This window comes from Fringilla coelebs (genome assembly GCF_963513975.1).
Source record: "Fringilla coelebs genome assembly, chromosome: 1".
Classification (NCBI taxonomy): domain Eukaryota; kingdom Metazoa; phylum Chordata; class Aves; order Passeriformes; family Fringillidae; genus Fringilla; species Fringilla coelebs.
In genome coordinates, this window is record NC_140028.1 from 47,751,622 (window position 1) to 47,778,653 (window position 27,032).

The window sequence follows — 27,032 nt, forward strand, 5'->3', positions numbered from 1 at the left end:
CTGTGGTGTGTAGTTCTGTTTGTAGAAATTGTGGCCAGAGTTACAGAAATATCCTCATCCTTTTCCAAAACTGGAGTGAGGAAAATGTTTGCAATGTTACTGGAGTTGGAGTTTATTTTCTGAAGTCTGCTTTCTTTGTATCTTTAAGTGATATGCTGTTGTCAGTAATTTTTGACCGTTGCAGTAATTCCTAAATCCCTGCAAAGAGAGATAAATTAAGGAAGAACCTGGAGAAAATGCCAGTTGTCTTACCAAAGCATGGTATCCAGTGTTAAGAAGAGCAAAGTTAAGGGTGTTATTAATCTGAACTCTGATAGCCATAGGTCAGTTAACAGCGCTTCCCGGTGCGCTGATCCGCTCATCATGGGCGTGGTGGAAATGTGTAATTAAACTCAATACCACACAGAGTGCTGCAGCTCTCACTTTCAGGATTGAATGCTTAACATGTGTCAAACTCGTCTATGTTTAAAGCAGGGTGGGGCAGAACGGGAGGGCTCTGGGGAAGGGAAGAAGCACTGATCAAGCAGCAAAATTCAAGAAGACCAGTGCCATCTCCTAGAGAGGTGGAGAAGTTATTGGCTTTGATTAATACGGACCAGAAGCATATGAAAATGGAATAGGAATGCAGAGATCATCCACAAGACTGAAAAATGGCTAAGCAGGCCAAGGTAAAGGCGCTTGATTTTTTGCCTTTCAGATAAGAGTCCCTTCTCATGTGCAAATTGCGCACCCAGTTTGGGAAGAGTTTAGATCTGCCTTTGTTTTTCTATTTTAAAAAGGTTTTATCTGAGGGGTGGGTTTTTTTCCGCAAACAGGATTTTTGTGTGTGTTGAGAGGGTTATTGATGGCTTTGCATACATGCAATCTTGCAATAAAAGCAGTTATTTAGCTACAAGAATATTTAAGTACATTGAAGCTAACCTGTCATAGTACAGCTTCTTCTGGTATGTAGCACTACTGGGTGCTGTGTTTATAAATAACTCTCTTAAATGGTACAATAAGTAGCAGACTACATCCCTTGTTGTTTCCTAGTTTGTCTACAGTAATCAGGTCACTTAAAAGTAAAAATGATACAAAAAGCAAACAAACCTCTTGCCCTTCCTTCCATGTTTAGAGTAGTTTGTCAAGTGGCTTTTTTTGAACGTGTACCAAAAATACTTCACAGCCTCTGTGAGAACATTGCTGCCTGTCACTTCTTGCCTTGAATAGAGTTAAAAGAATGAACTCGGGCGTTTCAAAGGGATGGGAATCACCTGATCAGAACTGAAACCAAACAGTGCCAATGGTTAAACATTATGTTCTACAGGTTTATTTATTAATCACAAACATTGGCCAGACTTTCCTATCTGCACCTGAAAACTTACCAGTTGTAGCAATGGGAAATGAGGTCCCTTGAGTTAACTTTCTGTCATTGCTTCTGTATTTCCCTGTGCTCTCCCACTTCTGCAAAATGTAGCTGGTGTTTGTACTGTTACTCTTTCAGGTTTTGTGAGCTGGAGAGCTTCCTAGTCAGCCTGGTCTTGTCTCAGAGATCACTTTAAAATTTTGGCTTCTGAACAGGGACTCTTATTCCTTCTTCCTCCCCTCAGCCCACAACCCCTTAAGTTCAATCAAAAAAAACCCTTCATTTTCTCCTAGTCATCTGTTTGACAGCTGCTCTGTAGAAACTTGTGAATATAAATCTTTTTTTGCAGTGACGGGGGAGTATGCAAATCTTAATTCAGAAAAGAGTTCGCTGCAAGTGCACAGGGAAAAGCTCAGTTTGAGTTGCCTGTTGATCTGTGCTCACAGTACAGTACTAGGCTTGTTCACTAACAATCTCTCAAGGATTGCTAAATTCATTGGGTTAAAGGAGGCAGCTGAGGTTAAGGGATTGGAGACTGAGATCTTTGATGGCAGGAGCTGTTGTAGATGTACTTTCTCTGTTTCTCAGAAAAATGGGTGAGGTTTCTCTAGGAGCAGTTTCTTATAACAGTTGTGTTTCATTCTTCTACTGTTTCCTCTTGTATAGCGTGGTATTCTTGCATTAGGTAAGGCTCATGCCTTGGGGGAGGCTGTCTGGTCAGTGTCTACAGCTCTGGAGAGGTTTGCAGGTGCAGAGCTCAGTCCAGCAGAATCATCTCTTGGCACTATTAGGCCAGCATGAGGAGAACTGAACGTGTGGGGTATTTAAAAATCTTTGTTCTACTGAGAATCATATCCAAGAGTGAGAGGCAGTTCTGGTGAAGCTTATCTGCTCTTGCCTTTCTGCTCTGGAGTCTTGGGTCTGTTGCAGAGACTCAGATTGAAGGAATTTGCACGCTGTGGCTCTTGTCTGAAAGCAAGACAGTCCTGGATGGTACAAGAGAAGAAAGGACCCTACAGGAGCCAGACTTTCTTTTATGTTACTGGGATGGCTTCATGCTTTTCTTGTCATGATAACTGTTGGCACAGTTGGGCAGCTCTTTCAAAAGAGAGGTGGAATACATGCCTCAAGAAGCTTTATAACTTGTTGTGTGGTCAGGAAGCCGAGGCCCCAGTTGGGTCATACTCCTAGAGTGTCTCTTCCTCTATTTGGATGTGCAGGAAGACTCTGTCTTCCTGGCTACCTGCATTTAGGATCTCTGGACAAATCTGTATTTTATGTAACAAACTTGTCACAAGTAAAAATGGTTTTCCTTACCCTACTTGTTAAATATAGTACCCACCGAACTAATGCTTTGATATGTTATGTCGTAACTTGGCACAAAACTAGACTGACAAATTTGGGGAAAATTGTGAGAAGATTCTCTGGAGTGCCAGTCCACTTCTTTAACATATCCTGAGCACCAGCTGGCAGTTCTTTTCATTCCCTAGCAACTGGCTTAATTTCAGTACCATCTTGATGAGGATAGGCATGGATGTTTAAAATGAAAAATCTCCTTTATGCTTCTAGATCTCTCTCTAGAAGAGATGGAGACATTGTGACATAGCCCATCCATTTATCAGGATTCTGTCCTGTTCCTGACCCTTATGTAATCTGGATGTGGTAGAAAGTCCTCCTATCTATATATATATGTATGTATGTATCTATATACACACACCCTCAGCAAAGCAATATACAATTTACATATTTTGGAGAAGCTACTTGCTTAGCTTTTTTAAGACAAAACAAGAAAGCACCTGGCAGTAGACAGCTGTGAGTGAGATATTCTTTTGGACTCTGTGCTACTTCAGCAGATTTTGATTACTGGTTTTGAATTAGAATGAGTGTGTGAGAGAATGGCTCATTTTGCAATTATTTCTTTGGGGTTTTGCAGCCAAGAGCAACAGCATATGCTGGAAGCAGTACATTGCAGAAATAGCATTTACTGTAGATTGGGTGTACATTTTTCAGGAACAGTGAGGCTTGCATTAAGCTGTTTACCATTCAGTGTGGTACCTGGTTTCTGCTAAAGAATTTTTCAAATGAGATAGAAGCGCATATCTGGAGTTGTTCCCTCACTTCCTGGAACTTTTAATTGGATAATCCTTAGACAATCTTGTCAGGTTTAAAAGAAAACCTAACACAAAAATACAGCCTTTGCCAGGAAATTTGTACCTTCTGATTTGGGGCAAGACTGTTCTCCAGAGCTGACCAAAACACTGGTTGGAAAGAAGATTTTGTTTGATGTTTGGTTTAGTTTGAGATGTGATGTGGATTGTACTATTAACCTGCCTTCCACAGGACGAAATTTATCTTGTTGATTGGTGAGCTTATCACTTAGACTTTGCTGGGACCTACGTCGTTGGTGTTATCTATATGATAAATCCTTCTGTTCTTTGATACTTGTTCAGTGAGTTGGGAAGTGACGGCTGGTGAACAGCACTGAGAGTCTTAAGAGCTTACACCTAACTGAAGAAGGAGACATTACTCAAGGTACCTGTTTGTTTGGTAGGGTACTGGCATCTGTGTGGCAACTGGACTGGCACTTGTCCTAGGCAAGGTCTAGAGCTTCAATTTAATAAACATGCCTGATTTTGGCTCAGTTTGGTAGAGGATTTTCAATGTACTGTGGTCTTGCTTATTGTGCAATTTCTTTATATCTAGATGCTGAGCTGCAGCAGTCTCTGGCAGTACTAGTTACTTACCAAATGGATGCTGTCATCAGGACACAGTAGGCTACTTAGGTTTCAGTTTTGTACAAGGCAGGGAGATCTGTTAGTGACTGAAGTCTAGCACAGGCGGTAGATTCATTAACATGCACCTGCTCTTTTGCAGATTCGGAATCTGAAAAATCATTAAGTGGGTTTGAAACAACAGCAGCCTACTCATTAGAGGACAGCATGGATTCAAAAGATACAATAACTTCAAGCATGTCTGAAGAAAAGGTGTGTGGCAGTGGGGAGTCGCTGTCAAACGGAATCAAAAAACACAGGTAGGATGTTGTCCGTTCTTAAAGTTCTATAATATGCATTAATGGTAAGAGATGACAAGAATCTCTGAAAAGCTAACAAACTTTAAAACTTTGCTAGGGATCATTGACAAGTAATTGATTGTGCTATGATTTTATAAGGACTGTTTTTCCAAGGTGTGCTCCTTTGCATCTTGATGATCCAATCTAAATAAGTAAAAAGAAAATATAATGTGCTGTTTAAAAATGGACACACTTGTTTTTTATTAGATCTTATTGAAATCTATGTGGATTTTAATTCCTTCATTTATCTTTAATGACCTGTACCTCCTATTGCCTCTTTAATTTCGAGTTATTTGATCCTTCTGTTGGTATCAGGAATGAATGAAAAATATTGCTAGCCTGGCATCAGAAACTCAAATGTGAACAAAGGGAGTCTTATTCTAAAAGTCTCATCCATGTTTTATGTGCTTATTTTGTGTTGTCAAATGATCCATTTTTGTTTGTTTCCTTGCTGATAAAGGAGGACAATAGGTCTGGAGTTAATGAGATGTAACAGACACCACTATTCTCCAGTTTCAGTGAAAGGGCAATATAACATTTGTGCTACAAATAAAGCCAGACTTCAGCATGTTTCAAAGAGACTATTCTGGAAGTGTTTTGGAGGTACAGGATGATGATGGGGACACCACATTTCTGTAAAACCAGGAAAATAATATTTAATTTTAAAGAAGGAAGCTAGATAGGCTTTAGTTACTTGGTGTCTTGGTAGTTAAATTGCAGTAACTGTTGAAGTGAATTGGTAGCATCAGACCTGATATTTCAAGGGTCAACCTGTGCACGTCTCATACTAGACAAAGACTGAAGCAAATGAGGGCTCGGGTGGAGTAATGAGTGTTTTGGGGAGATAACATAAAGCAGCTGACTAAGCATGTTGTTTTGCTCTTGTGCTGTTAGCAATGTGGTATTTATGGCCTTGGCTAAGTGCCTTCCCTAATTAGAGCAGGAAGTTCGGGAGTAGGGGAGGAAGCAGTCAGTGAACGTGGACATCTGAATTGCCTTCACTGCCTTGGAAACAGTGAGGAGAGAGGATGCAGTACATAATGAACATGAAAATGGTGGTGCATGTTGACTTGCATTGTATTGAGGAGTTCAAACAGGAATTACTCTTCCATTTGCTATAAAAAAGTACTTTCCAACTTTGTGTGATGCTGCACAGTGCTGTCCGAACTGCAGGGAGCAGGTGACTGGGGGAGCATTTCAGAGCTCCTGATTTTATGAAGAGTAATGAAAAGTAATAAAGAAATACATGTGCCTCAGTTGTTTCTCTGAGCTGCCTGTCTTCTTGTAGTAAAGAGAGCCTAGGATGTTGGAGTAAAATGGGTGCATAAATTTGCTAATAATTTACTGCTAAAGAAAAGTGGAACCTTTTTTGAATCTATTTTGCATTAGATAAGAATGTGTGGCCTTATTTATGTGACTAAATGGCTATAGAATATATGGCTGATTTTTATGGGATTAAATTACTATAACAACATTATAGATTGAGTTGTAATGTTAGGCTTTTTTACCTGCTGCTTTGTTGTCACACTGGGAGTTGTCCCCAAATATATTGATGCAAACTCTTTCTCCCCAGAAGCTCAGACAATTTAAACTTCACCTCCAAGAGAACCTTCTCAGGGGATGTGAGATGTGTGGTATTTTTGGCCTCTTTTCTGAGGCTGTTGGTAATAGCCACGTTTGGCCTGCTACAGCATCTGTTTCATGTGACTTCAGAACTGTGTTACCTGCCTGGAGCTGCTGGCTCCGATTTGTGCCTGTTTTGTCAGGGGCTGGTTCTAACTGTGTGCATGTGGTCAAACAGGCACTGCCTGCTTTGCCACCTGGGTCCTTTTCACAGCAAAAGCTGTAAACTCTTGATGCTAGGAAAAGTGAGGGATTCAGAATGTTTTGACATCACTTAATTCCATCCTTATACCCTTGAGTTTACTTATAGCTTTTACTTTTTTTAACTTCCACTTGTGTTAACCGCATGGAAACAAGTCCCTTAGAAAACAGACTGTATTAATTTCTTTTGCTTAAAATCTTGATACCCTCAGATGAGTAGAGGATCTGTGCCTTTAGGTGGCATATGAGATTACCTAATGCTGTTCAGCCCACAGTTTAAATAAGATTTTCTGTCTTCATCTGGACAACCTGAGCTCTAATCTGCACCTCAAGTATCATTTGAGTGGTTAAGAGTTTTCCACACAGAAGTGGAGGTTGGTTTTTGCTTGGCAGGGGGAGCATACATGCTTTGGGTTTGGAAATGTAGGAACAAATCTGTTGGTTCCAAGGAATTAAAAGTGTTGGGAAGTACATCTGCAGATAGGTGAAGCCAGTGCCATGTATAATCTGCATGCTTATTCTATTTTGTTGCTGTTGTTGTTTTGGGGGTTTTTTGGTTTTGTTTTGGTTTTTTGTTTTGGTGGGGTTTTTTTGTTTGTTGGTTTGGTTTAGTTTTTTAATGTAGTTTGCATCCTGCTGATTGTTCACAGAGTTGAGAGTAGACTTAATTTTTGTTACAGTTCTTGGGAGAGGATTTGAGATATAGAATAGTACAGTAAATAATCAGGAAGCATTCAAATAGCTTCTTTTTAAGAGAGGAATTTTTTCATCTGAGCCAAACTTTAAAAAAGGCAAAAAAAACCCCACCCCTCAGAAAAGTCCAAGCAAACCCCCAAAAACTCCAGTGCATAAAAATGTTCTGTATGAAGTGCCAACATTTTATATCCACTTCTCACTGCTGTTTTCCTCTTATTGCTGAATTTTGTTGTCAGCTTTCCCTTTGGTCCCTGCAGTGAGGGCCTTTCAGAGTGCAAACATGTTGGTGTTCAGTTTCATGGGAGCCAGGAGACTGTTTGTTCAGGTTGGCATGAAAAGCAAGCTAAACATGCCTTTTTCACTCCATATGTTTCCTTCCTCACAAGATTCCTGTAGCAGTTGATGTGTAATAGCTAATGCTTTGGGCAAGTGTTTTTTTGTTTAAGTATAGGATGCTAAATAAATCTCATCTGTTCTACTGCACAGAAATTCCAGCAGATGTTTTTGTCACTTAAAGCTAAAATTAACTTCCTGAGTTGTTTTTGAAAGTGACATCTGGAGAGAAATGTTTGTATTCAAAAATAATTTGTTTAATCACAGGGAGTATGTCAAGGTTAGTAGGCTTCAAGTCTTGGCTGCCTGTCATTTGTCCACGTGTCCTTACTTGTCCCTGGGATCTTCCTTGGTGACTTAAAACCACTTTGCTTTTTCAGTGTGTGTATGTGTTCTAGAGGGAGGAGAAAACTGACTCCCACAGCAGGTTTGACTGATAGAGGCAACAAATATGGATGAGTGGCTGAAACTGAATGCCAACCTTCAAACTGAACAAAAGGGCAGGTTAACTTTAATGAAAATGTAAGTTTTAGTATGTAAGGAAAGCAATTTCTTTGTCTGCTTCAGCAAACTAAGGGTTAATGTGCTTAACATGCAGAAGGGCTTACTAAAACACAAATACCTACTCTGCTGACTGCCTGCATTAAAGGATACACAGGAAAACCAAGTTAACATTACAAGTGAAGATAAGACTGAGTAGTTGGTGGACACTGTCCTCTCCTGGACATATGTATCAAAACATCCACAAAAGTATTTTATACTTAATATTATTCAGGATGATCTTTTTCACAAAACATTTTTGTCTCAGTGAAAAGTCAGACTGGGGAGTGAGTGGTGGTATGTTGGTCAATTAAAATAAATCCTCCTACCCACTCACCCTCTGCAGGGGAGCTGAGTAAAACAATTTGGGCTTGTAGCTACTTGCTAACACTATAGTTTGCTACCATGAGGAGATCAGACATGACTGGGTTTTTGATGGGATGGGGCTTGTTTGATTTTAAGGAACATTTCTTGGTTTTGTTCTTCCTGAAAAATGAAGCATCAGCCCAGGTGTTCCAGTGGCAGATAAGTAGGGGAGGTAGCACAGCAAGTGCGGCTACTGAAACAAACAATTTAGCCTGAGTGTTTTTTTCTCAAGGCAGTGTTTCTGTTTATCAGAAAGGTGGGGTGGAGAAGGAAGGTACAGCTTGTTCACACTCTCTGAAAAAGATTGCTTTAGCTACCTTGAGCAGAAACAAGACAACCTTGGTTAGGATAGAAACACAATAATTTGGAGGTAACTAAACTTTGAAACTTTAATAGTTCATGCAGTTTGAGTAAGCTCTAGGTAATTTTTATCTATTGATAAGAACAGAAAAATTGTGAATTTTGCTCATTGGCAATAACATCATGATCCAAAAATAGATTCGTGTTGTCAAAGGACAAAGGACTTTGACCAATACTTACACCTTTCTAGAAGTAAATTGGATTAACAGTTGAGCTGCTCAGTAGCAATAACAGAACTGAACAAACTGAGTGCTTGATTTTCCATGAGGCTGAGAAATGCTCGCTGTTGCAGGCTGTGTTCACAGCCTAAATGCTGGTCCTTGTTTCAGGATATGTCAGCCCCCTGTAGAACAGGATGCTCTGTTTGCTCTTCTTTAATGATGCTGCTTTTTTCTTTTGTTCCTGAGGATTTTAATATAGGCCATAAATAATATGGCCTGTCAGTGTGAAGGTGACTAGCAGAAAAACTCCAAAACAACCACACTGTTTCAACCCTCAGATCTATTCAGACATAATGAATGTGCTTGTGTACCTATTCAGTTAACTTCCATTTTCTCACAAAGACACAACTAAATATCTTAGTGGGGCCATTGTGAAAACTGTTCTGGTGACTGCTGTAGACGTTCCCTTCCATTGGTGTTATGCAAAATTCATGGTTCTGGTTTTGGAGAAATTCGTGTTTCTATGCAGGTAAAACAGTTTAAGTTCTTCAAAGTAGCACTATCATTCCCCTTGGGGTTTTAATTTAAAAACTGGGAAACTGTTCCTTTCATAAATGAGCATTTGCATTTCTTAGTCATGGTTAGTATTGGAAAACTTTTCTTACTTCTGCTTTTTTCCCCCCTCTTCCTTTCCACAGAACAAGCTTACCATCTCCAATGTTTTCCAGAAATGACTTCAGTATCTGGAGTATCTTAAGAAAATGCATTGGCATGGTAGGTTATCAGAAAGCTATGATAAAAAATGGGGAGTGATTGTTTTATTTGAGGCCCAAATGAAAACTTGTTTGGGAGAACAGGTCCTTTGTATGTGTTTTTTCATTTGTTTATGGTGTTGGTTTGTTTACATTGTTTGGTTTTTTTTAATTTGCTGGTTATGCTTTATTTATTTACTGCTTTATTTATGCTTAATTTGCTTTATGCTTTACCTTCTTAACTTAAGAAGGTAGGACCTGGTCAGAGCAATATTCATTCAATAAAAGTGTCTTCTCTTGACTTGAACCCTTCAAGTACTTTGTGGGGTTCTTTTAGTTTATTTTGACTGGAGGAAAAAACAAAACAACCCCAGAAAAACAACCACTTTCATTTTGCTTTTGTCCCTTCCCCTTAGTGTCTGAGTCTTCCCCCTTCCACGGTGTTACTGACCAGACCGGGGCCAGATCAGAGTTAGCTCATTGGCACCTAATTTTCTTCCAGCTAGGTGTGAATTGAGAAGAGCTCTTCTCTCCATTAGATCCTACTATAGGCTGGAAATATTTGTTGCTGATAAACCTCTGTCAGTCTCTAACAGTAGTCTACAAAAGGGAAAGTTTGTGGGTTTAGTTGCTGTTGTTTTCTCCTCCTCCCCTTGGTGTAGTTAGGAGCAGCATGAAGCAATGAGGTGTGGAAATGCTGGGGGATGCCTGAATCAGCAGCTCCAAGTCTCCCGAGTTGATGTGAAGTGTCTGAGGCTTCTCCCAGTGTCTTTAGTGGAAAAGTGTTACAAAATACAAAGAACAGATTGAAAGCCTGCCTTGCATAAGGTATGTGCAGGAAAAAAGGGTCTTAATTGTGCTTTGCAGCAATTGCTGCAGAGAAGTTGTAGTTGTGGGGGGCAGCAGAACTTGTAGTGGCTTGTACCAAAGCATCTGCCAAGGCTCCTGGTGCCAAGTGCTGCTCTTATGGCTCAGGACGGTGCTGTTTGCCTCACCCTGGGCCAGCAGTCACACTTACACCCTTTTAATTTGCTGCTGCAGGCAGTCTAAACCATTGCTGTGTTATGCATTCAGAGGGCATGCTTTTTAAAAATGGAGAGAGAGAACAGACAGCATCCAAACTGTAGGGCTTCCTTTAAATTCTTATTCCTGTTACAAACTCCCTTTTTTCTTCAGAATACAAAATCCCTCTTTTTACTCTTGTACCACCACGTTTCCCTGCCCTTTCTCATTCTCCTCCCCCCACTTGCCCACCTGCCTCAAAAAAAGGATCATATGTTTAAGTAATTAGATGGTCTATATCTATTTATGGAATAATAAATAACTTAGTCTTTAAAAGTTAATACTTCTTTCCATTGTTTCATCTCACCTTCTTAATACTTTCATTGATAGGAAGTTTGCTGTTTGGTTTTCTTTTTTGTTTTAAAAGTAGCTTTAATGGCAGCACAGCTCTGCTTATTGAGCTCATAAGGGTTTTGTCCTTTCAGTATTAGCAGAGCCAGGTCAAGCACATTGCATTAGCACTAAGAGCATCACTTACTTTTGTAATAAGCCAATTGCACTCGGGTTACTGCGGGTCAGGGTATCTAATCATTCAGCTTGTAAGGCGAATTTCATTTGTGCATCAGGAGCTGTCGAAGATCACAATGCCCGTCATATTCAACGAGCCCCTGAGCTTCCTGCAGCGCCTCACGGAGTACATGGAGCACACGTACCTCATCCACAAAGCCAGCTCGCTTTCCAGCACCACCGAGAGAATGCAGGTGCGTTGGCTTTGCTCGTTCCTGTCAGCTCTTGCTGAATGTTGTGGCGTCTTTCTTCCTTGTACATGGTCTCATTGTAGGAGGAACTCCTGTAACTTGCTGCATGTTGAGTTCTCTTATTCATTTACTAGTTTTGTTTATTGTCCTCGGTTTCACAGGGATAGAGTTCAGTTTCTTCCTAGAAGCTGGTATGGTGCTTTATTTTGGATTTAGAATGAGAATAATGCTGGTAACACACTGATGTTTTAGTTGTTCCTAAGCTATGTTTTCAGTAATTTAAAGACTTTCTGCTCCTTGTGTGCCACCCCACCAGTAAGAACACAAGAAGTAAGGGGTGGGGGCAGAGCTGGGACAGGTGTCCCCAACTGTCTAGAGGGGGATATTCCATACCATATGGTGTCAAGCTCAGTACATAAACTAAGGGAAAGCTGTCTGGGGGCTGCTGCTCAGGATCTGATGGGACATCAGTCCCTGGGTGGTGAGCCCCTGTGCTGTGCATTGCTTGTGATGATTGTGATTCTTTTATCATTATTTTTTTCCCTTGCTTTTCTGCCCTATTAGGCTGCCTTTTCCTCAACCCACTGATTTCACCTTTTTTATCCCCCCAGTTTATCCCCCATCCCATTTGGGTTGGGGAGAGGCTCAGTAAGCAAATGTTTATCCTGCCGTGTTAAACCACAGTCTTCACGGCATCCCACAAGGAGCAGAGCTTGAAGGGTTGAGATAACGATGGATCTGACCACAGATAATAAAGCAAATTTGTTATAAGCATTTATGGTATTAGTTTGGTAGGCTCTGGTTGCAATGTTGATTTATTTGCTGCTGTGAATGTTTTCAGAGCTGGGTTATGCAACATCTAACTTGCTGTATATGTTCCCTGCTGTGCTGTTTATCACCTGTAGGGGCTGGGTTAAGGTTAACATTTTGTTGTACTTTGTAGCACTATCTTATGATTCTGGTGGTGTGTCTGAGCTGGTACTCAGCATTGCCAGCATTTCCACACCTAGGGAGCCATCTATAGGAAACCATTCATAGTTACACCTTTTGCCTTTTCTTGTCAGAGAGCTAATCCATGTAGGAGATACCTTCTTCTATCATTCCCTTCTCCTCCAGGCTAATTAACTCTTGACAATTTTGAATATCATCAGGATATCAAATCCACTTGTTCCTTTGCTGCATCTCATGAATGTGTTTCTGGTCTTCTTTATGGTAAAACAACTATTTGGGGTTACCACCCAGAGATCTGCCCCAGGGCTGGAAAGGTATGAGTGGCAGGGTGTGTGGAATAGTCTGGGTAAGCACTAGGATAGTGGGCATCTCCAACATCTTGAAATTTCACTCCTAAGCAAGTGCAGAATCCTGAGAAATCGATAAAATGTTTGGGAAAAGTATGCTGTCACCCTGGTAATTCTAGAGTGACAGAAATCACTGCAAGGTGCTGGGGCCTGGCCCAGGCCTGATGAGCTCTGTTCGACACTGTTCAGTTCCCTCCAGGGTAAGAGATGGCCTCCAGATTGACAATAAAACAAGAGGCACTGGAGCTACTCCAGCTCCTGTGTCTGGCACCACTGCTGAACCTAAGAACCAACCTGTGCTGGTGTGACTCACCCCTATACACTAGAGGAAGTGTTGGAAGCAAAAGTCAGCTCATTTAGTAAGGGGTGAAGGAGTTCCTTCCAAGAGGGAGCAGGAGAAAGATGTAGACAAGACAGGCTACCCTGAAGCAGGGCTGTCAGGAGAGAACAGCAGAAAGAGGAGAGGTGGCTGCTGACTGGAGAGGAGGAAGGTGAAGAATTCATACATGAGGCAGTACCCACTCAATCCCTGTTCCTGTGAGATACACAAAAATATTTCGGCTGTTGTCCAGGTGAACACATTATCAGCAGCCTGCTCCAGTGTTGGGGTAATAACAGAGCCAGTAGTCTGGAGCTGGAGGATAAGGAAGCCAATCAGGTAGGATCCCTTTTTAGGAACTGAGGCAGTGACAGAGGGATTGGAAAAGTGACACAAGTCACTGTGGAGGTGACTCGTGTCAGGTGTGAAGGAATGCTGTTCCTTCAAGGGCAATGTTAGACATCACCCAGACAAGTGGAGCACCTTGGAGAAAGGTATCAGTACCAGAGGGAAGTATCCCTGCTGGAGGTGATTTATGATGACCTGGACAAGAAGCAGCTATCCAGAGGTGCACAGGAAGTCGGGTGCCTGGGACCCATGTGGTGGAAGTTTGTACAGAACCACAACTGTCACGGTTTAAGCCAGCAGGCAGCTTCAGTACCAGACAGCCCCTCGCTCACCCTGATTCCCCCCACCTCCTCCATGGGATGGGGGATAGAACTGGGAAGGGGGTGGAGGGGGGTGAGGGGGTAGGAGAAGAAATAATAATTTGAATATACAAAACAAGTGATGCACAGTGCAGTCATGCACTGCCCACTCACCAATGCCCAGACAGTTTTCAAGCAGCAGCAGCCCCTGGCCAGGTTTCTTTCCCCTCCAGCTTATTTATATACTGAACATGATGTCATATGGCATGGAATATCAATATCCTCTTGGTCAATGTGTCAGCTCTCCGCTGTGTCCCCTCACAATTTCTTGTTCCCCCTGCCTGGTGGGGCGGTATAATAAGTTGAAAAGTCCTTGACTTTGTTGCTAGACATTGCTTAGCAACAACTAAAACATCAGTGAGTTATCAGCATTATTCTCATTCTAAATCTAAAACAGCACTGTACCAGCTACTAGGGAGAAAATCAGCTCCATCACAGCAGAAACCAGGACACCTGTCTAGGAAAATATTTTGATATTCTGTAACACCATGGCTACTGTTGCTTAACTGTGTGATCTTACTCTTCCGAGCAGTGTGTCGCTGCATTTGCTGTGTCTGCTGTAGCCTCGCAGTGGGAACGGACTGGGAAGCCATTCAACCCATTGCTTGGAGAGACCTATGAACTGATCAGGTAATGAACAGAGCTGCACTGGAGGGTGGTATTCCATAGCAGAGATGTTTCATTAGATTTGTTAGCTGACTTGCAGACTGCACTTCAGCTCATAAGCTTGCAGCCATTCTCCCAGCAGCTGCTGCAGGTGAATGCCCTGTGTGTTAATGTTCACCAAATCATGTTTCAGCAAAGAGAAACTACTTAACTTTTCAATTAAATTTGCCAGGTTTAAAAGCAAGTTTTAGCTACAAAAATTATTTTTTTCCCTGCAACCTTATGAATGAAAAATGTGAATGGTACATAAGGAGAGTGTACAGGAGTGTTCAGAGTACCTAATAAACAGCATGAGTCTATTAATGTGTAGCTGTACCTAAGGCAGATTTTTCTTTCGGTTAATATTTTGGCCTGTGTTTAGGTGAAGATTTAGGAAGGAGATCAGTATCAAAAGTAGCTATATTGACTCGTCAGATCTGGTAGTTCTTGTTTCTTTTTTATATTAAGTCCTTAGTTATTTAAAATGAGGATGCTCTATGTTTTAGTTATCTTTTCAGTTTAGCCCAGGCTTTTAATTAAGTCTTGCACCAAGTATGGCAAGTATGCATGGGTCCAGCTATCTCTTTCACCTCAGGAAAAACAACTGCAACTTCACTACATTTGATACGTAGGTACATGGTTTGGTTATCTTTATTTTGCAGAGATGATCTTGGATTTAGACTTCTCTCAGAGCAAGTCAGCCATCATCCACCAATCAGTGCTTTCTATGCTGAAGGCTTAAATAATGATTTTGTGTTTCATGGATCAATTTATCCTAAACTCAAATTCTGGGGCAAGAGTGTGGAAGCAGAACCAAAGGGCACGATGACTTTGGAGCTTCTTGAGTAAGTGGATCAGTAATAATTGAAGGGGTACAGTGCCTCATCCTTGATGATTAGAGTGCATTAGAGTCTCAAGCTTAGGAATGGAGGTGTTCAGTACCCACATCCCAAAGCCTGAGGGCAGATCACTTTGTGGGGAGGAGGGGATGGGAAGATGAAAACAACTACCATCATTTCCCCATATTTGCTGCATGCTCCTAGTAACACCAGTGGGGACCTAGGTCTGGATGTTCTCTGAGTGCCTGGACATCAGTTCTGCTAAGCCAGCATGCCTGAGTCCTGTTGGCTTTCCTCACACCTTTCCATGCTAACAGTGATTGCACCAAAGTGACTGTTTCAAGGAGCTGGTAAAATCAGGTTAATAAATCAGGTTACACAAATGCAGTATTTTAAATTTTATTCCCTTCCCTTAGGCACAATGAAGCCTACACATGGACAAACCCTACATGCTGTGTGCATAACATTATTGTGGGGAAACTTTGGATTGAGCAGTATGGAAACGTGGAAATAACTAACCATAAGTAAGTTAAGAGTGTGAGTGCTTCACTTCCTGCAGGTTTGAAAAGGAAAAGCATTTGGAAGTAATTAGTGCTCTCTTGTTCTGCCTTTAGAACTGGGGAGAAATGTGTACTAAGCTTCAAGCCCTGTGGCCTCTTTGGGAAGGAGCTGCACAAAGTTGAAGGCTACATTCAGGACAAAAGGTAACAGCTTAATTCTGAATGGGAAACAAATGACTGCTCTTGGTTCTGAGGGGAGCTGTAGAATTGAATGCCTTTAACAGAGTCTGTCAAGGGCAAGAACCTGCAACAGCAGGGTTATGAATTCTGCAGTACCAGTAATGGAGTTTAAAGTTGCCCTCAAAAGTTCTTTTTTCACATATTTTTGTCTGAAATGGGAAATAAATCTCTTTAAGCTCCTTTGTAAACTTAGTCTGCTTTTTTTGACAGCAAAAAGAAACTCTGTGCATTGTATGGGAAGTGGACTGAGTGTTTGTACAGTGTTGACCCAGCTACATTCGAAGCTTACAAGAAAAACGACAAGAAAAGTACAGAAGAGAAGAAAAGCAGTAAACAGGTATTAATCATGTAAAGAGTTGGGGTCTCAAAAGCATGATAAGACAGCTATCTTAGTAACATTTAAGAGCATTACCATTTCCTTCACTTTCTTTCCTGGCAGGATACAAAACAGATTGGATGAGTACCAATATTAAGGGATAAAATGCTTTTTTTCTCTTGAATTTGTATTCAAACTTCCCAAAATTTGGTGTGATCAAAATACTGTCTAGTTCATTACCTGCTTCTTCTTCCAAAGTTACATGGAGGAAATAACATTAGTTGGGCCATTTCTGATCATGTAAAATAACATATTCTAGTGGGAAGATTTTGATTCTCAGAAGCAGGACAGATTAGTTTCTTAACTTGATAGAAGATCATATTTTCCAGCTTTTACAAGGATTTTTTTTATTGCTTTCTATTAAATTTTCACAACTGTAGAAATACTGGAAATTTAAAATTTTTCCTCACAATTGTTTTTTTTTTCTCTTGTAAAAAAAACCCTCACTCATAATTCTTCCAAACTTCTGGTTAGCAGTATGCTTTTTGTTTAGGCTGAATGGTGATGGTGACAACATACAACTTGGTGAAGAGCAGTCACTTGGACAGTAGTTTAAACAGGGATTGTTCCCCTTTGGTGACTGCAGCCAGTTTTGTTTATTTGGGTATTGATAGCTTTTGAAGAAACTTATGAAGAAAAGAGATGGAGACTTCTGACAGCACTTGTGCCTGTGCAGGTTCAGATTGTTGCTGTATCTGAGCTTGCTCCAGTGCTTGTCCTCAGGAGAGTGGTAAAGCACTGGGGATTGCTGCTTCTCGGGGAGTCTGACCTGGAGAGCTCTAGGGAGGAGGATTAAAGAAAAACACACCCTGTGTCTTAGTTCAGCTGCCTGTTTGCATTTTCCAACAATGTTCAAGATGATCATTGCTTTTCACTTTGAAATGCAACATCCTGTTGCATAAAGCTCAAGCTGCAGTGTTGCTCTGACTCTAGGAAAATGCTTTTCCTACTTAATTAACAGAACTCTTTCTGTGTAGAAAACTGAAGGCTTTGTATGAACTAGGCTAGGTATGAACCAGGTAATGTGTGCTGAATATATACTCCCACTGCCCCTTGTGTCTGAGGAGCTGGTATATTCTATGGTTTTGGGACATTTAGGTGAGCCAAGTCTCATGTGTAATGTCTGGATGTGGTGTGTAGGTACACTACCATGTACCTTCATGGTAGTGAAGCATTCATTCAGGCATGAAGGTATATGACTTTTTAAACTTCGCACTAGAATTTCCAGATTTATGTAGTTGTTTTCCGGATATTACTTCTACAACTTAGTGCCTCATTGCTACCAATCAAGAAATGCTTCTGCCTTCCTTGAGGGAACCTGCTCAGATGAGAGTCCTTATGCAGCTTACCCCAGATTTTCCCCTGAATCACTTTCATTTTCATAGGAATAAAACTTAGGGGAAAATAATTTTTCAGGGAACTAGACAAAGCCTTCATGTATGCAAAGGTGATATTTTACTAACATCAGAAGAGCTATAGTAGACCCACAGTTAGGCCAGGATGGTTCTGCTCTGAATGAACTGGAGTCTTTTTTTAATCAAGATGAAGCATTTTGTGCAAAATTTTCAATGCTAATACGTGGAAGAGAATAATGTAGGCAACAGCAACTGCCCTCACACATGCCTCATTTAGAGACACCTCATTTATAGAGGTCTTGCTTTGGCAGGTCTGTTGACTTATCCTCACAGCAATATACTGAATACTTGAGTAGCATTGAGCATAAAATATGGATCATTGTGTCAAAAGCACATGAAAATCCACATTTTACCAATTTCTCTGTAATTCATATGCTATTTTAAAGTCTTGTATCCAACAAGGCAGAAATTGCATTGTGTATTGTAGCCTTTCTATAAAAGGCTTGGAGTTTGACAGTCTGATATTGAATTGTGTTTGTTTTGATACAAGGATAATTTTCTGATGGGTTCTGCTTCAAATTCTCAATTTCTGAAGGACTGATGAGGATAATTTAAAGAACAGAATGACAGGTTGCCAGCACAGTTCAGATTCAGTGAACTAAAAGCCCTGTTTGTCTTCCTAAGAGCTGAAGGGCTGAACCTCGTCTGCACATTGTTCTGCTGACTGTTCATTATTAAAAGCATGGTGAAGGGCTTCTGAGTGAAGCAGAATCCTTACTACTACTTTTGATTTTCTTGGAAGTGCAACACGTGAATCATCTCAGAAAGCAGCTGAGTGCATGTTAGGTACTGGATGTTTTCAGTATTATCTGATGCAACCATGGGAGAACAAAGCTTATTAGCAGCAGGATTAAAGCTGCTGGCCTGTAGCCAAAGTACTTAAAGCATTAGTTGCCTTAATCTGGGTTAATCTCCGGTGATCTGAAACATGGTGCTGTTTTTAGCTGTGATTATGACACAGGTTTTCTTGGGAGAGCCTTACTCATTGTCCAGCATGGCTTTAGTTCGATCTTCCAGCATCCGCTTCCATGGTGGAATTAATGTCAGCAGCATCAGAGCCCAGCTGCTTTAAAGCTGTGTGTAAAATGGGAAATGGTTTAGATCTAGCCCAGGTCATACCCACACTGTGATCACCAGTTACTTTCCTGCCCTAGTAACCCTCTGTGGAGCTTTTTACTTTCTGGGAAAAGTCCTGTGGCTCCAGCTTCCTCAAGGTTGTATGTGTCACCCTTCATACCCTTTCCAGAAGCTGTAGCTAATTTAGGATATTAATTTCACATTGCAGTTTGCCATTTCAGTGGTGCAGTGGTTAATGCAAAGGAAGTTTCTGCTGGGCACAGAGCAGTAGAAAGGGCTTTTTGTTGTGCACAAACTGGGCAGCATCAGCATTATGTGCTGGCGTTTCTGTGTTGTGGAAGGATGAGGAATGTGGTTTCCGTTCTTCACCTTTAATGAAGCAGTAGTGAAAGTTAAGTATCAGGCATGAAAATGCATGTACTTGAGGAAACAGGACATCTCTGAGGTGGAAAAATTGACATTTCTTAGCTCTTGAACATCCACCTTACATCTACAAAGATGTTGATGCAAGAAACTGTTGGTAGTGTTCAACTGGGAGGGAATTGGGAGTATGTGTGCTATGTTAATGCCTCAATCCTTGACAAGAAAAGTTTCTTTGCTGAAATTGCTCACCTTTAGTCAAGGAAATAATTTTCTGTAAGTTCCAGTGTTGGAGTGATTTGGTGTAAATGGTTCATGATTTCAAAGAACTGCTCTTTTCTTTGTGTGCTGCCTTTAGGTGAGCAATACCGAGGAATCAGATGAGATGCCATTGCCCGACTCTGAGAGTGTGTATGTTATTCCTGGAAGTGTTTTGCTATGGAAGATAACTCCAAGACCTCCAAATTCTGCACAGGTCAGCTATGTTTCTCCTTAATTGAAAGTGTGTGCTGTCCTCTTGCTCTGTATGGTTTACACAAACACATCCATTTGTTGTCTTTGTCAGGGTTTACCTGTTTATTGCAACAAGCCTCCCCACCACAACAGTTAAAAGGATAACGGCCACAGGGATCAATCTAGGATTAGTGGAATTCCTCTGGAAAATGGGATGCTTCATGTAGATAGTGGCATGGGGCCTTTCCCCACCTCTTCTGTCCACCCTGCTTCCCCCACTGAAGCACCAGCCTTCTAAGAAATCACAGTGAAGGGCTTTATTAGAGGCCAGACTTTTCCAAGGACAGACCTGCGTGGCACAAGTTGGTGTGGGAAGGGCTGTGAAGCTGGAGAACCACTAGGCAGAATACAAGGGTATTATGTGCAACTGAGAAGACAAAGAATTGGTACAGAAATGATGCCCCCACTGCATTAATTAAGGAGGACATCTCTCTACAGAGCTAGAGAAAATACCAGTAGGACTGGAAAAAGAAGATAAGAGAGAAATAGTGCACTGAGTAATTGGATGCTGGCCTCCTTAAGCAGAAACAGCAAGGATCACCTACACTGCCTGACGGTGCACTTTTGCTGGTATCTTGAGCAATCCTATATTGACTGATTAAGTAATACAAAAGCACTTGCATGTTTGTTTTTAGACAGCAGTTTCCTTTTGTATTAACGCAGTAGCTAGAGGTGTCATAAAGTCACCTTTCGTCTTTGTCTCTGAATTTCAGATGTACAATTTTACAAGCTTTGCTATGGCTTTGAATGAGTTGGACAAAGAAATGGAGAGTGTCATTCCCAAAACTGACTGCCGGCTACGACCAGATATCAGAGCTATGGAAAATGGAGAAATAGGTAACTTCAGTTATGGGCAAAGGGGGTTTTGTTTTTTCTTAAAACTGAGGGACTGGAAAAAAAGTTAGATGAACAGCTAGAGGAAGTAGTTCCCCATGCATTCCTCCATGATGCCAGGCAGTAACTCTTTAACACAACCTTCTGCAGGCTGTGTCGAGCTTCTGGTGTCACCCACCCATACAGGGGATGGTTGGGATGGAGGTAATCTTCTTTATAGTCACCCATATCTGCTGCTGTGGTTTAGACTGGTGACCAAAGCAGTGTTGATAAACACTATCTATCTGCACAGTCTTAAGTAAATACTCATGAACTTTTCAGTTTGTCTGTTTCTATCAGCCTGATGCAGAGGAAGTGTTTTGTTGTGCCAGTTCTGAGAAATGCAGTCAAAACTACTAAAGTGAAACTACAATGCCAAAAAATACACTTGATGCAAAATTATACTTCACTGAGAGTTGAACACTCTGCTGTCCTAGAATAATGAATTAGAAATACATGATGAGACATCCAGTGAATAGGAGTAGTGAGTGTGCTTTTAGACTAATATTAAAGCTGGTTGGTGAGCTTTGTAGACTAACAGTATGGGGGCTCTTATTTTCTCTGGCTTGCTAACTAATTGGGGTAAGGCATGAAACCCTGATTTGGTTTCAGCTGTATAACAGGGCAAAAACTATGACACTTCTGGTAAGTAGTCTGAGATCTAGCAATAAAAACCAGTGTCATGGTGGAACACAGTGCAGTTGTGGCTTTTAAAACAGATCAATGAATTCCCACAACCACTCGCTCCTGCCTGTACAACTGTTTTGTGGCCAGGATGATGGATTTATTTGGTTCAGAGCACCCCCAGTAATTTGTCTGTGTAAATTTAAAGAGCAAATAACTATGCTGTTAGCAACAGACCATATTCCATCATGATACACTAGCAGCGTGGAGTTTGTATTGCAGCTAGTAATACACAGTGGGTTAGTAGCTGACAGGGAATGGCTGATAGAAATAGTTTAAAAAAATCATTCTTGGAAAACTTGTGTATGAAATGCTTTTAGAAGATTCAGGAAAGTGAGATTGACTTCCAGTTAATCTGTTTCTGAGTCTGACTTACTCTTCAGACCTTCTGATCATCCTTTCTTGGCAAAGAGAAGCAACTGCTCTGCTTGTTTGGGGTGCTGTATTAGTACATTACCAAAAAAAAATGAAGGGATGCTGCAGAGACAATTCTTTGCAATCTGGAAATAAGCATTCCAAACCTCTGGTGATGAGGAACTAGACACTAGTAGCAACTTAAACAAAAATTCAACAAGAAGCAGATGGCCAGATTTCTGAAATAAATTGATTATATCTTTGGTTTCCTTACTGAAATAAATTCTACGTATGCCACCTCCCTTAGCTCACATTTGCTATCATGTAGACATATTTCCAGAGTTCTCAGGCCATTGATAAATATATATTTAGCAGTCTTAAAGACTAGGATGCCACTGGCTGATCCTGTGCCACAGCTGGCCTGGCTTTGCTCTTAGACTAAATCACTAACCTTCAGTGTTCCATAGATGGCTTTTTAAATGGACATTTTCTACTACTGCCCTTATTTATTTTCTGGGTCAGATGAAGTAATGTCCTGCTTATATATATTATGCTTTAATATCTTCTGTATTTTTGTGTATTTTTATTCCTTCAAGATCTGGCCAGTGAAGAAAAGAAGAGGCTAGAAGAAAAACAGAGGACCGCCCGCAAAAATCGTTCAAAGTCAGAGGAAGACTGGAAGACGAGGTTGGTGCCCTTGCCTGTGTGTGTGTAGTTACACAAAGCTTTGAGCATTCAAGTTAGGTGACAGTCTCCACTGGTGACATGCAGTGAGTGTTGTGTCAGCACGAAGAGCAGACAGACAGCATCAGGTCTGCAGTGCTGCCGTTGTGTTTGCAGACTCGGTCCCAGCGGGATGTAACGCTTCCAGAGGGAAGCGCCAGGCTTGCTCTGGTTCCTTCTCTCACTGCTTGCATACCCATGTGCAAACACAAACTGTTGTCTTCTCTGAGCACTTCTTGGTTCTGACATGACAAAGATGTTACCTCTGACAGCTGCTGGTAAGGACTGTTGTTGCTGGTTAGTTTATAATTGCCTCAAATTTGCATGCCTGGCCAAAAAGAAGAGGAGATGCTCCCTCCTTGTGAGCTTGCCCATGATTTCTCAGCCCCGTGGCTCTGTGCTGACAGTGCTGTGTTCTAAAAGTTTATCACCCAGTTATCCAAGACCCTGCCTTCTTATGGAGGGGGCCCCTAACTACAAAAGAGGAGCTAAGGGACCTGTTAGCATACAAGGGACCTGCCAGTATGTTTTGGGGATTTTTGGGGGGTTTTCTTTAAACTATGAGGAGTCAGCTGGAGCTCTTATACACAAACTAAGAAGAAACTGTGAAAACCTGACCTGATGAATCAAATCTATTTAGAAGCATAGTAGTGAGTTGGCATTATCTTCTAAGAATAAACAACAGTAGTGCTAAATGTTAAGTAAGCAAGGTTCCTCTCTATTATTAATACAGTCAAACACTTCAGATTAAATATCTTTAAAATGTTTCTAACAATAAATCACATTTTTCTTTTTTTTTTTTTTTTTTAATGAAGTCACTCATCATCCCAAAATCCCAGGTTTGGACATGTCTGCCTTTGTCTTTTTCCTGTGCCTGCTCTCCTGAAGTGTTTGGGTTTGTTTGCATAGAGACTGATGGAGAATAACATCTTTGTAAAGGTTCTAAGTGCTGGACAGCCTTGCACCTTTCGCTTCCTTTCCTGAATTCAGAGTGCTTCTAGCTCTCACCAGGTGTTTTCAAACCTGGGATAGCTACATAGTATTCTTCCAGGTGCCTGAAGTACCTTAAATATAGCTCAAAGCACCTGAGGCTGGAAACTGGGGAATTCCCATGGAGCTGTGGTTTTTGTTTTATATAATTAGCACAGATACCATTTACAGGGTTCTGCAACTGCTGTTGTGCAGATTGTGTAAACCTGTTCAGCACGAATCTGGGATATCGTTTAAGAACTCTTTGCTTTCCAGGATGTTTCTAAAGCTTTGGCAGAAAATTCTTGGTGTCTGATCTCTTTAGTAGGAATGCCAGGTGTGGCTGCCTATAAAGGATGAATGTTAAGTTTAAGGAGAGTTGTGCTATGGGGGAAAAAGTGCATGCTGTGAAGAAGAACTGTCCTACCCATTCCCAGGTCATCAGTAGGTCTTATTCTGCAGTGCATTATGAGCTCAGATCTAAACTGCTGCGATTTCCTTGCCACAGAAAAACAGGTTTCTTGTTTTGTCTGGTAGAATTCCTCCTTCCTAAGACAATTATCCAAAGTGCCCAGTGATTTTTTTTTTTTAATAAATATAATTTTATTATTCTGAATCCACTTCACAAGTGAAGTCTTGGTGTTTCTCAAGAGGTGATTATTGTTGAACACTTAATATTTTAGATGCTGACCAGTAATCTTAAGTCTTGAGTAACAATATTTAATTCAGTCTGAAATACAGCAGTGGTCTGTTGATTTTGATGAAGCCTGTCCCATCTTCCCCACATCACTGACTGGTTTAGGTCTTACACGTCTCTCAGGCTTAGTTCTTCCCACTGCCTTTCTCCTTCCTATTGAAGTAGGTGGACACTGGAGGAGGGGCATTCTCTCCTGACCTCTACAAGTGTTGAGGACACACTAATGAGCAGTGGGGTGGTAGAATTATGAGCAGTGGGGTGGTAGAATTTCCTAATCTGAGAGGTGAGGTCACTGTGCTTATAGCCCTGTCTCACGGCAAATGTTTGGCTTTAGCTCTGGAATGAGCTGCTCACACCATGAACTGGACACCTAAGCCAATCCAGACAGCTCTTATTTGGGAATAGCTGACTCCTCCCTTGGGAGAAGAAGCTGGAGTGAGCTGTGTACAGTACTAGGGGTGAATGACTTCTGTTGACTTCAGTTAACCGAACCAGGGCAGGAGGAGAACCACTGGAGTGTTCACCTGGTCAGTTACTCCTTGGAAGGCAGCACAAGGCATTTCTTCCAGCACAGCTCTCTCAAGTCCTTTGAGCCAAGCAAGACTTGCCTGTTAGCTGCCCTGCTTTGTAACATAACCCTGCAGTACTGGTGGCCTTTGGGTTTTTGCCTTTTAAAGAGATCAAGTCAGATTTGGTTCAAATGTGCTTTTTCTTTTGTGAAACGTTAGGGTGCTAGAGAAGGGAAGAGCAGAGTTAAACAGGCTGCCTTGCATACAGATCATTTACTTAAGTGAGTGTGGTCACTACAGTGAGTCACAGAAACAACTGGCTTCTGTGGTCAATGAGAGGTGAAAGGAAGCTGTGGAGCACATTACCACAGAAACAGCTTCTACCAAGCCTGGCTGGTGCCATAAATGTGGCTTGGCAAAACACAGAAGGAAGTTAAAATGCTTGAGGTCTGGTACTGTGTGCTGTTGAGGCACAAGATTGAGTAACTGGGCCAAACAGAAAGTGGCATTCGCTGTGCTATATAGTGCCTCCAGATTAAGCAGGAGGAGAGAAGAAAGGAAAGAAAGCAGGTGCTCAACATGAGTATTTCTATTAACAACAAGCTTAGTAAAAGCTTGCAAGTAGCTCCGTGCAGATGGAATCAGCTTTCTGGGCATTCACATTGAGTCTCCTGCTGCCAACAGTGTAACACAACAGAGTTAACTTGTAATGACCCAGAACATCTCCTGCAGCCTGTGGGTGATGCTTCATCCTCACTGAGGGTAGCTGGCACACTTGTTCCGAGTTACCTGCTGGTCAAACCAAAGGGAAGGAAGCTAATGCGCAGGCAGTGGAAACAAGGACAAGTCACCTGTGAAGAACAGAGAGATGAGTTATATAGGGATGGGGTAAGGAAGGCCAAGGTAAAGCTGGAACTTAGCAAAGCATGGAAAAAAAAAATAACACAAAGGGCTTCCACACATATGTGGAAAGAAAGGTCAAAGAAGGTGATGGTTTTTAAGGTGTTTTCCAAGCCAGGTCACTCTACAATTCTATGATGAATTGCATTGCAAAACAAGGCTTTAAAAAACCAAGGGGTAATTTAGATCCAGGGATATATTTGTTTTCAGGACTGCAGTGCTTGTGGTGTTTACATGTCTTGCAAAAACTGTTCCTGCTTGTGCATGCCAGAATGGTTTTTCAAAACTGCTTTGAAATAAAGCTGTATCTGTCCTTTTTTTATGCAGTAATCTTGGCAGCTTCAAATGGCAAAACACTGATGTCAGTAATTCCATCTCAGAGATGTTTAAGCAGTGTTGCAAATAGGGAAATGTAATCACTGAAGATGACTTTAAACTCACAAATTTAAAACCAAGAGGACTCCTGCAACAATTATTTTGTGCTGTGAATTTTATACCATCTGCTGAAGATGCAGCAAAGTAGTTCTAAACTTGTACAAGTGAGTCTTAATAGCTTCACTAACATGCTGTGTGTTTCCTTGCAGATGGTTCCACCAAGGCCCCAATCCCCACACTGGTACACAGGACTGGCTTTACTCTGGCAACTATTGGGACAGAAACTACTTTAATTTGCCTGATATTTATTAAAATGCAGTAAGGAGCCTCTGACTGATACAAATAAGTCTTAATCTGTTTTAATGTTTTCCCTTGTTCTACTTATCTCCTGAAATTACTGACAAGTTATCAAACAGAATATTAAGCATCTCTGCAATAAATCTGGTGGTACATGATCTGCAGTCCTAAAGGTAGGAGAATAACTTTTCTGGCTGATGGTGGGTCCTGCATGGACAAAGTTGCTGTGGTTTCAAGCTGCCCTGAGTACACCTATATTAGGTTGTGGTGTATGAGGAATAGAACACCTTCAGCTGTTCTGTGAATACTTTATTTTGTAGATAACATTGGCACAAGTAAAACTGGTTTTATTTATTGTGACATGGGAATGTTTAAAAAGCACACAAAGTAATTGCAATATTCTATTCTTAAATGAAGAAAAGGGTGTCACTTCTGCAAAGATGTAATTTTTCATAAAGTGACTTTTCTTTTACTAAAGTAATTCCCTTGAAGCCTGAGCTCTGTTCAGGAGTTTCCAGAAGTGTTCCCATCTCTGGAACAGTAATGCAGTTGTTTAAGCTGGTAACATTACTCAGAGGTTATTTATTCAATGTTTTGTGCAGTGTGTTTTGAATTTTGCTCTCCTGTTTTGCTACCAACCTTATGATTTAAGGAATTAAGAGCCATTTAAATATCTACAGATTTGATTTGAACTGCACACTAGTAACAGGTTTTAAAAGAATCTGTTTCATGCACTAGAAGTTCCGGTGCCCAGCACCACTGCAAGAACCTAATCAGTCCAGGAATGACCTGGTGGAACATGGCAGGGGGACAGGACTGTGTCTGTACTGTGCAAACTCCCTGCAAGGAAGTCTTGTGCATTTCAAAGGTAGTACAGCACCTCAGTGAGGCTTCCTGTGCACAGCTGCTTTACCCCTTTTCAGTGGGGTGCATTCAATCTTAGTCTGTTTATACTGAACTGTGTACAGAGCTTCTAGAGGGCAAGCTGCTCTTTGTACAGTATTTTAACTGCTGTCTGGAGGTTAGTGTTAATTGAATAATTTAATTGCTACTAAATAAAGGCTTCAAAACTTCTTGCATCTAGTCTAAAGTGAGTGGTGTTCAACAGTGCTGACCTCTTTTGAGCAACCCTCATCCAAAACCCGCTGCAGTGAG

At 41.2% G+C, this 27,032-nt stretch overlaps 1 protein-coding gene across 4 annotated transcripts in view; it reads left to right on the top strand.

Annotated features, from left to right (window-relative positions):
• OSBPL1A (oxysterol binding protein like 1A) overlaps positions 1-26,948 on the top strand; it is a 77,461-nt gene extending 50,513 nt beyond the window's left edge. For all 4 annotated transcript variants that reach the window (XM_084221535.1, XM_084221536.1, XM_084221538.1 and 1 more), the window contains 12 exons: positions 4,220-4,376; positions 9,394-9,469; positions 11,076-11,210; positions 14,064-14,161; positions 14,839-15,021; positions 15,432-15,539; positions 15,630-15,719; positions 15,966-16,092; positions 19,342-19,458; positions 20,210-20,333; positions 22,004-22,094; positions 25,790-26,948. In XM_084221535.1, the coding sequence (XP_084077661.1) occupies positions 4,220-4,376; positions 9,394-9,469; positions 11,076-11,210; positions 14,064-14,161; positions 14,839-15,021; positions 15,432-15,539; positions 15,630-15,719; positions 15,966-16,092; positions 19,342-19,458; positions 20,210-20,333; positions 22,004-22,094; positions 25,790-25,892 (1,409 nt within the window). In that variant the 3' untranslated portion in view covers positions 25,893-26,948. The remainder of the gene's footprint in view (positions 1-4,219; positions 4,377-9,393; positions 9,470-11,075; positions 11,211-14,063; positions 14,162-14,838; positions 15,022-15,431; positions 15,540-15,629; positions 15,720-15,965; positions 16,093-19,341; positions 19,459-20,209; positions 20,334-22,003; positions 22,095-25,789) is intronic.
• Positions 26,949-27,032: the final 84 nt, after the last annotated feature.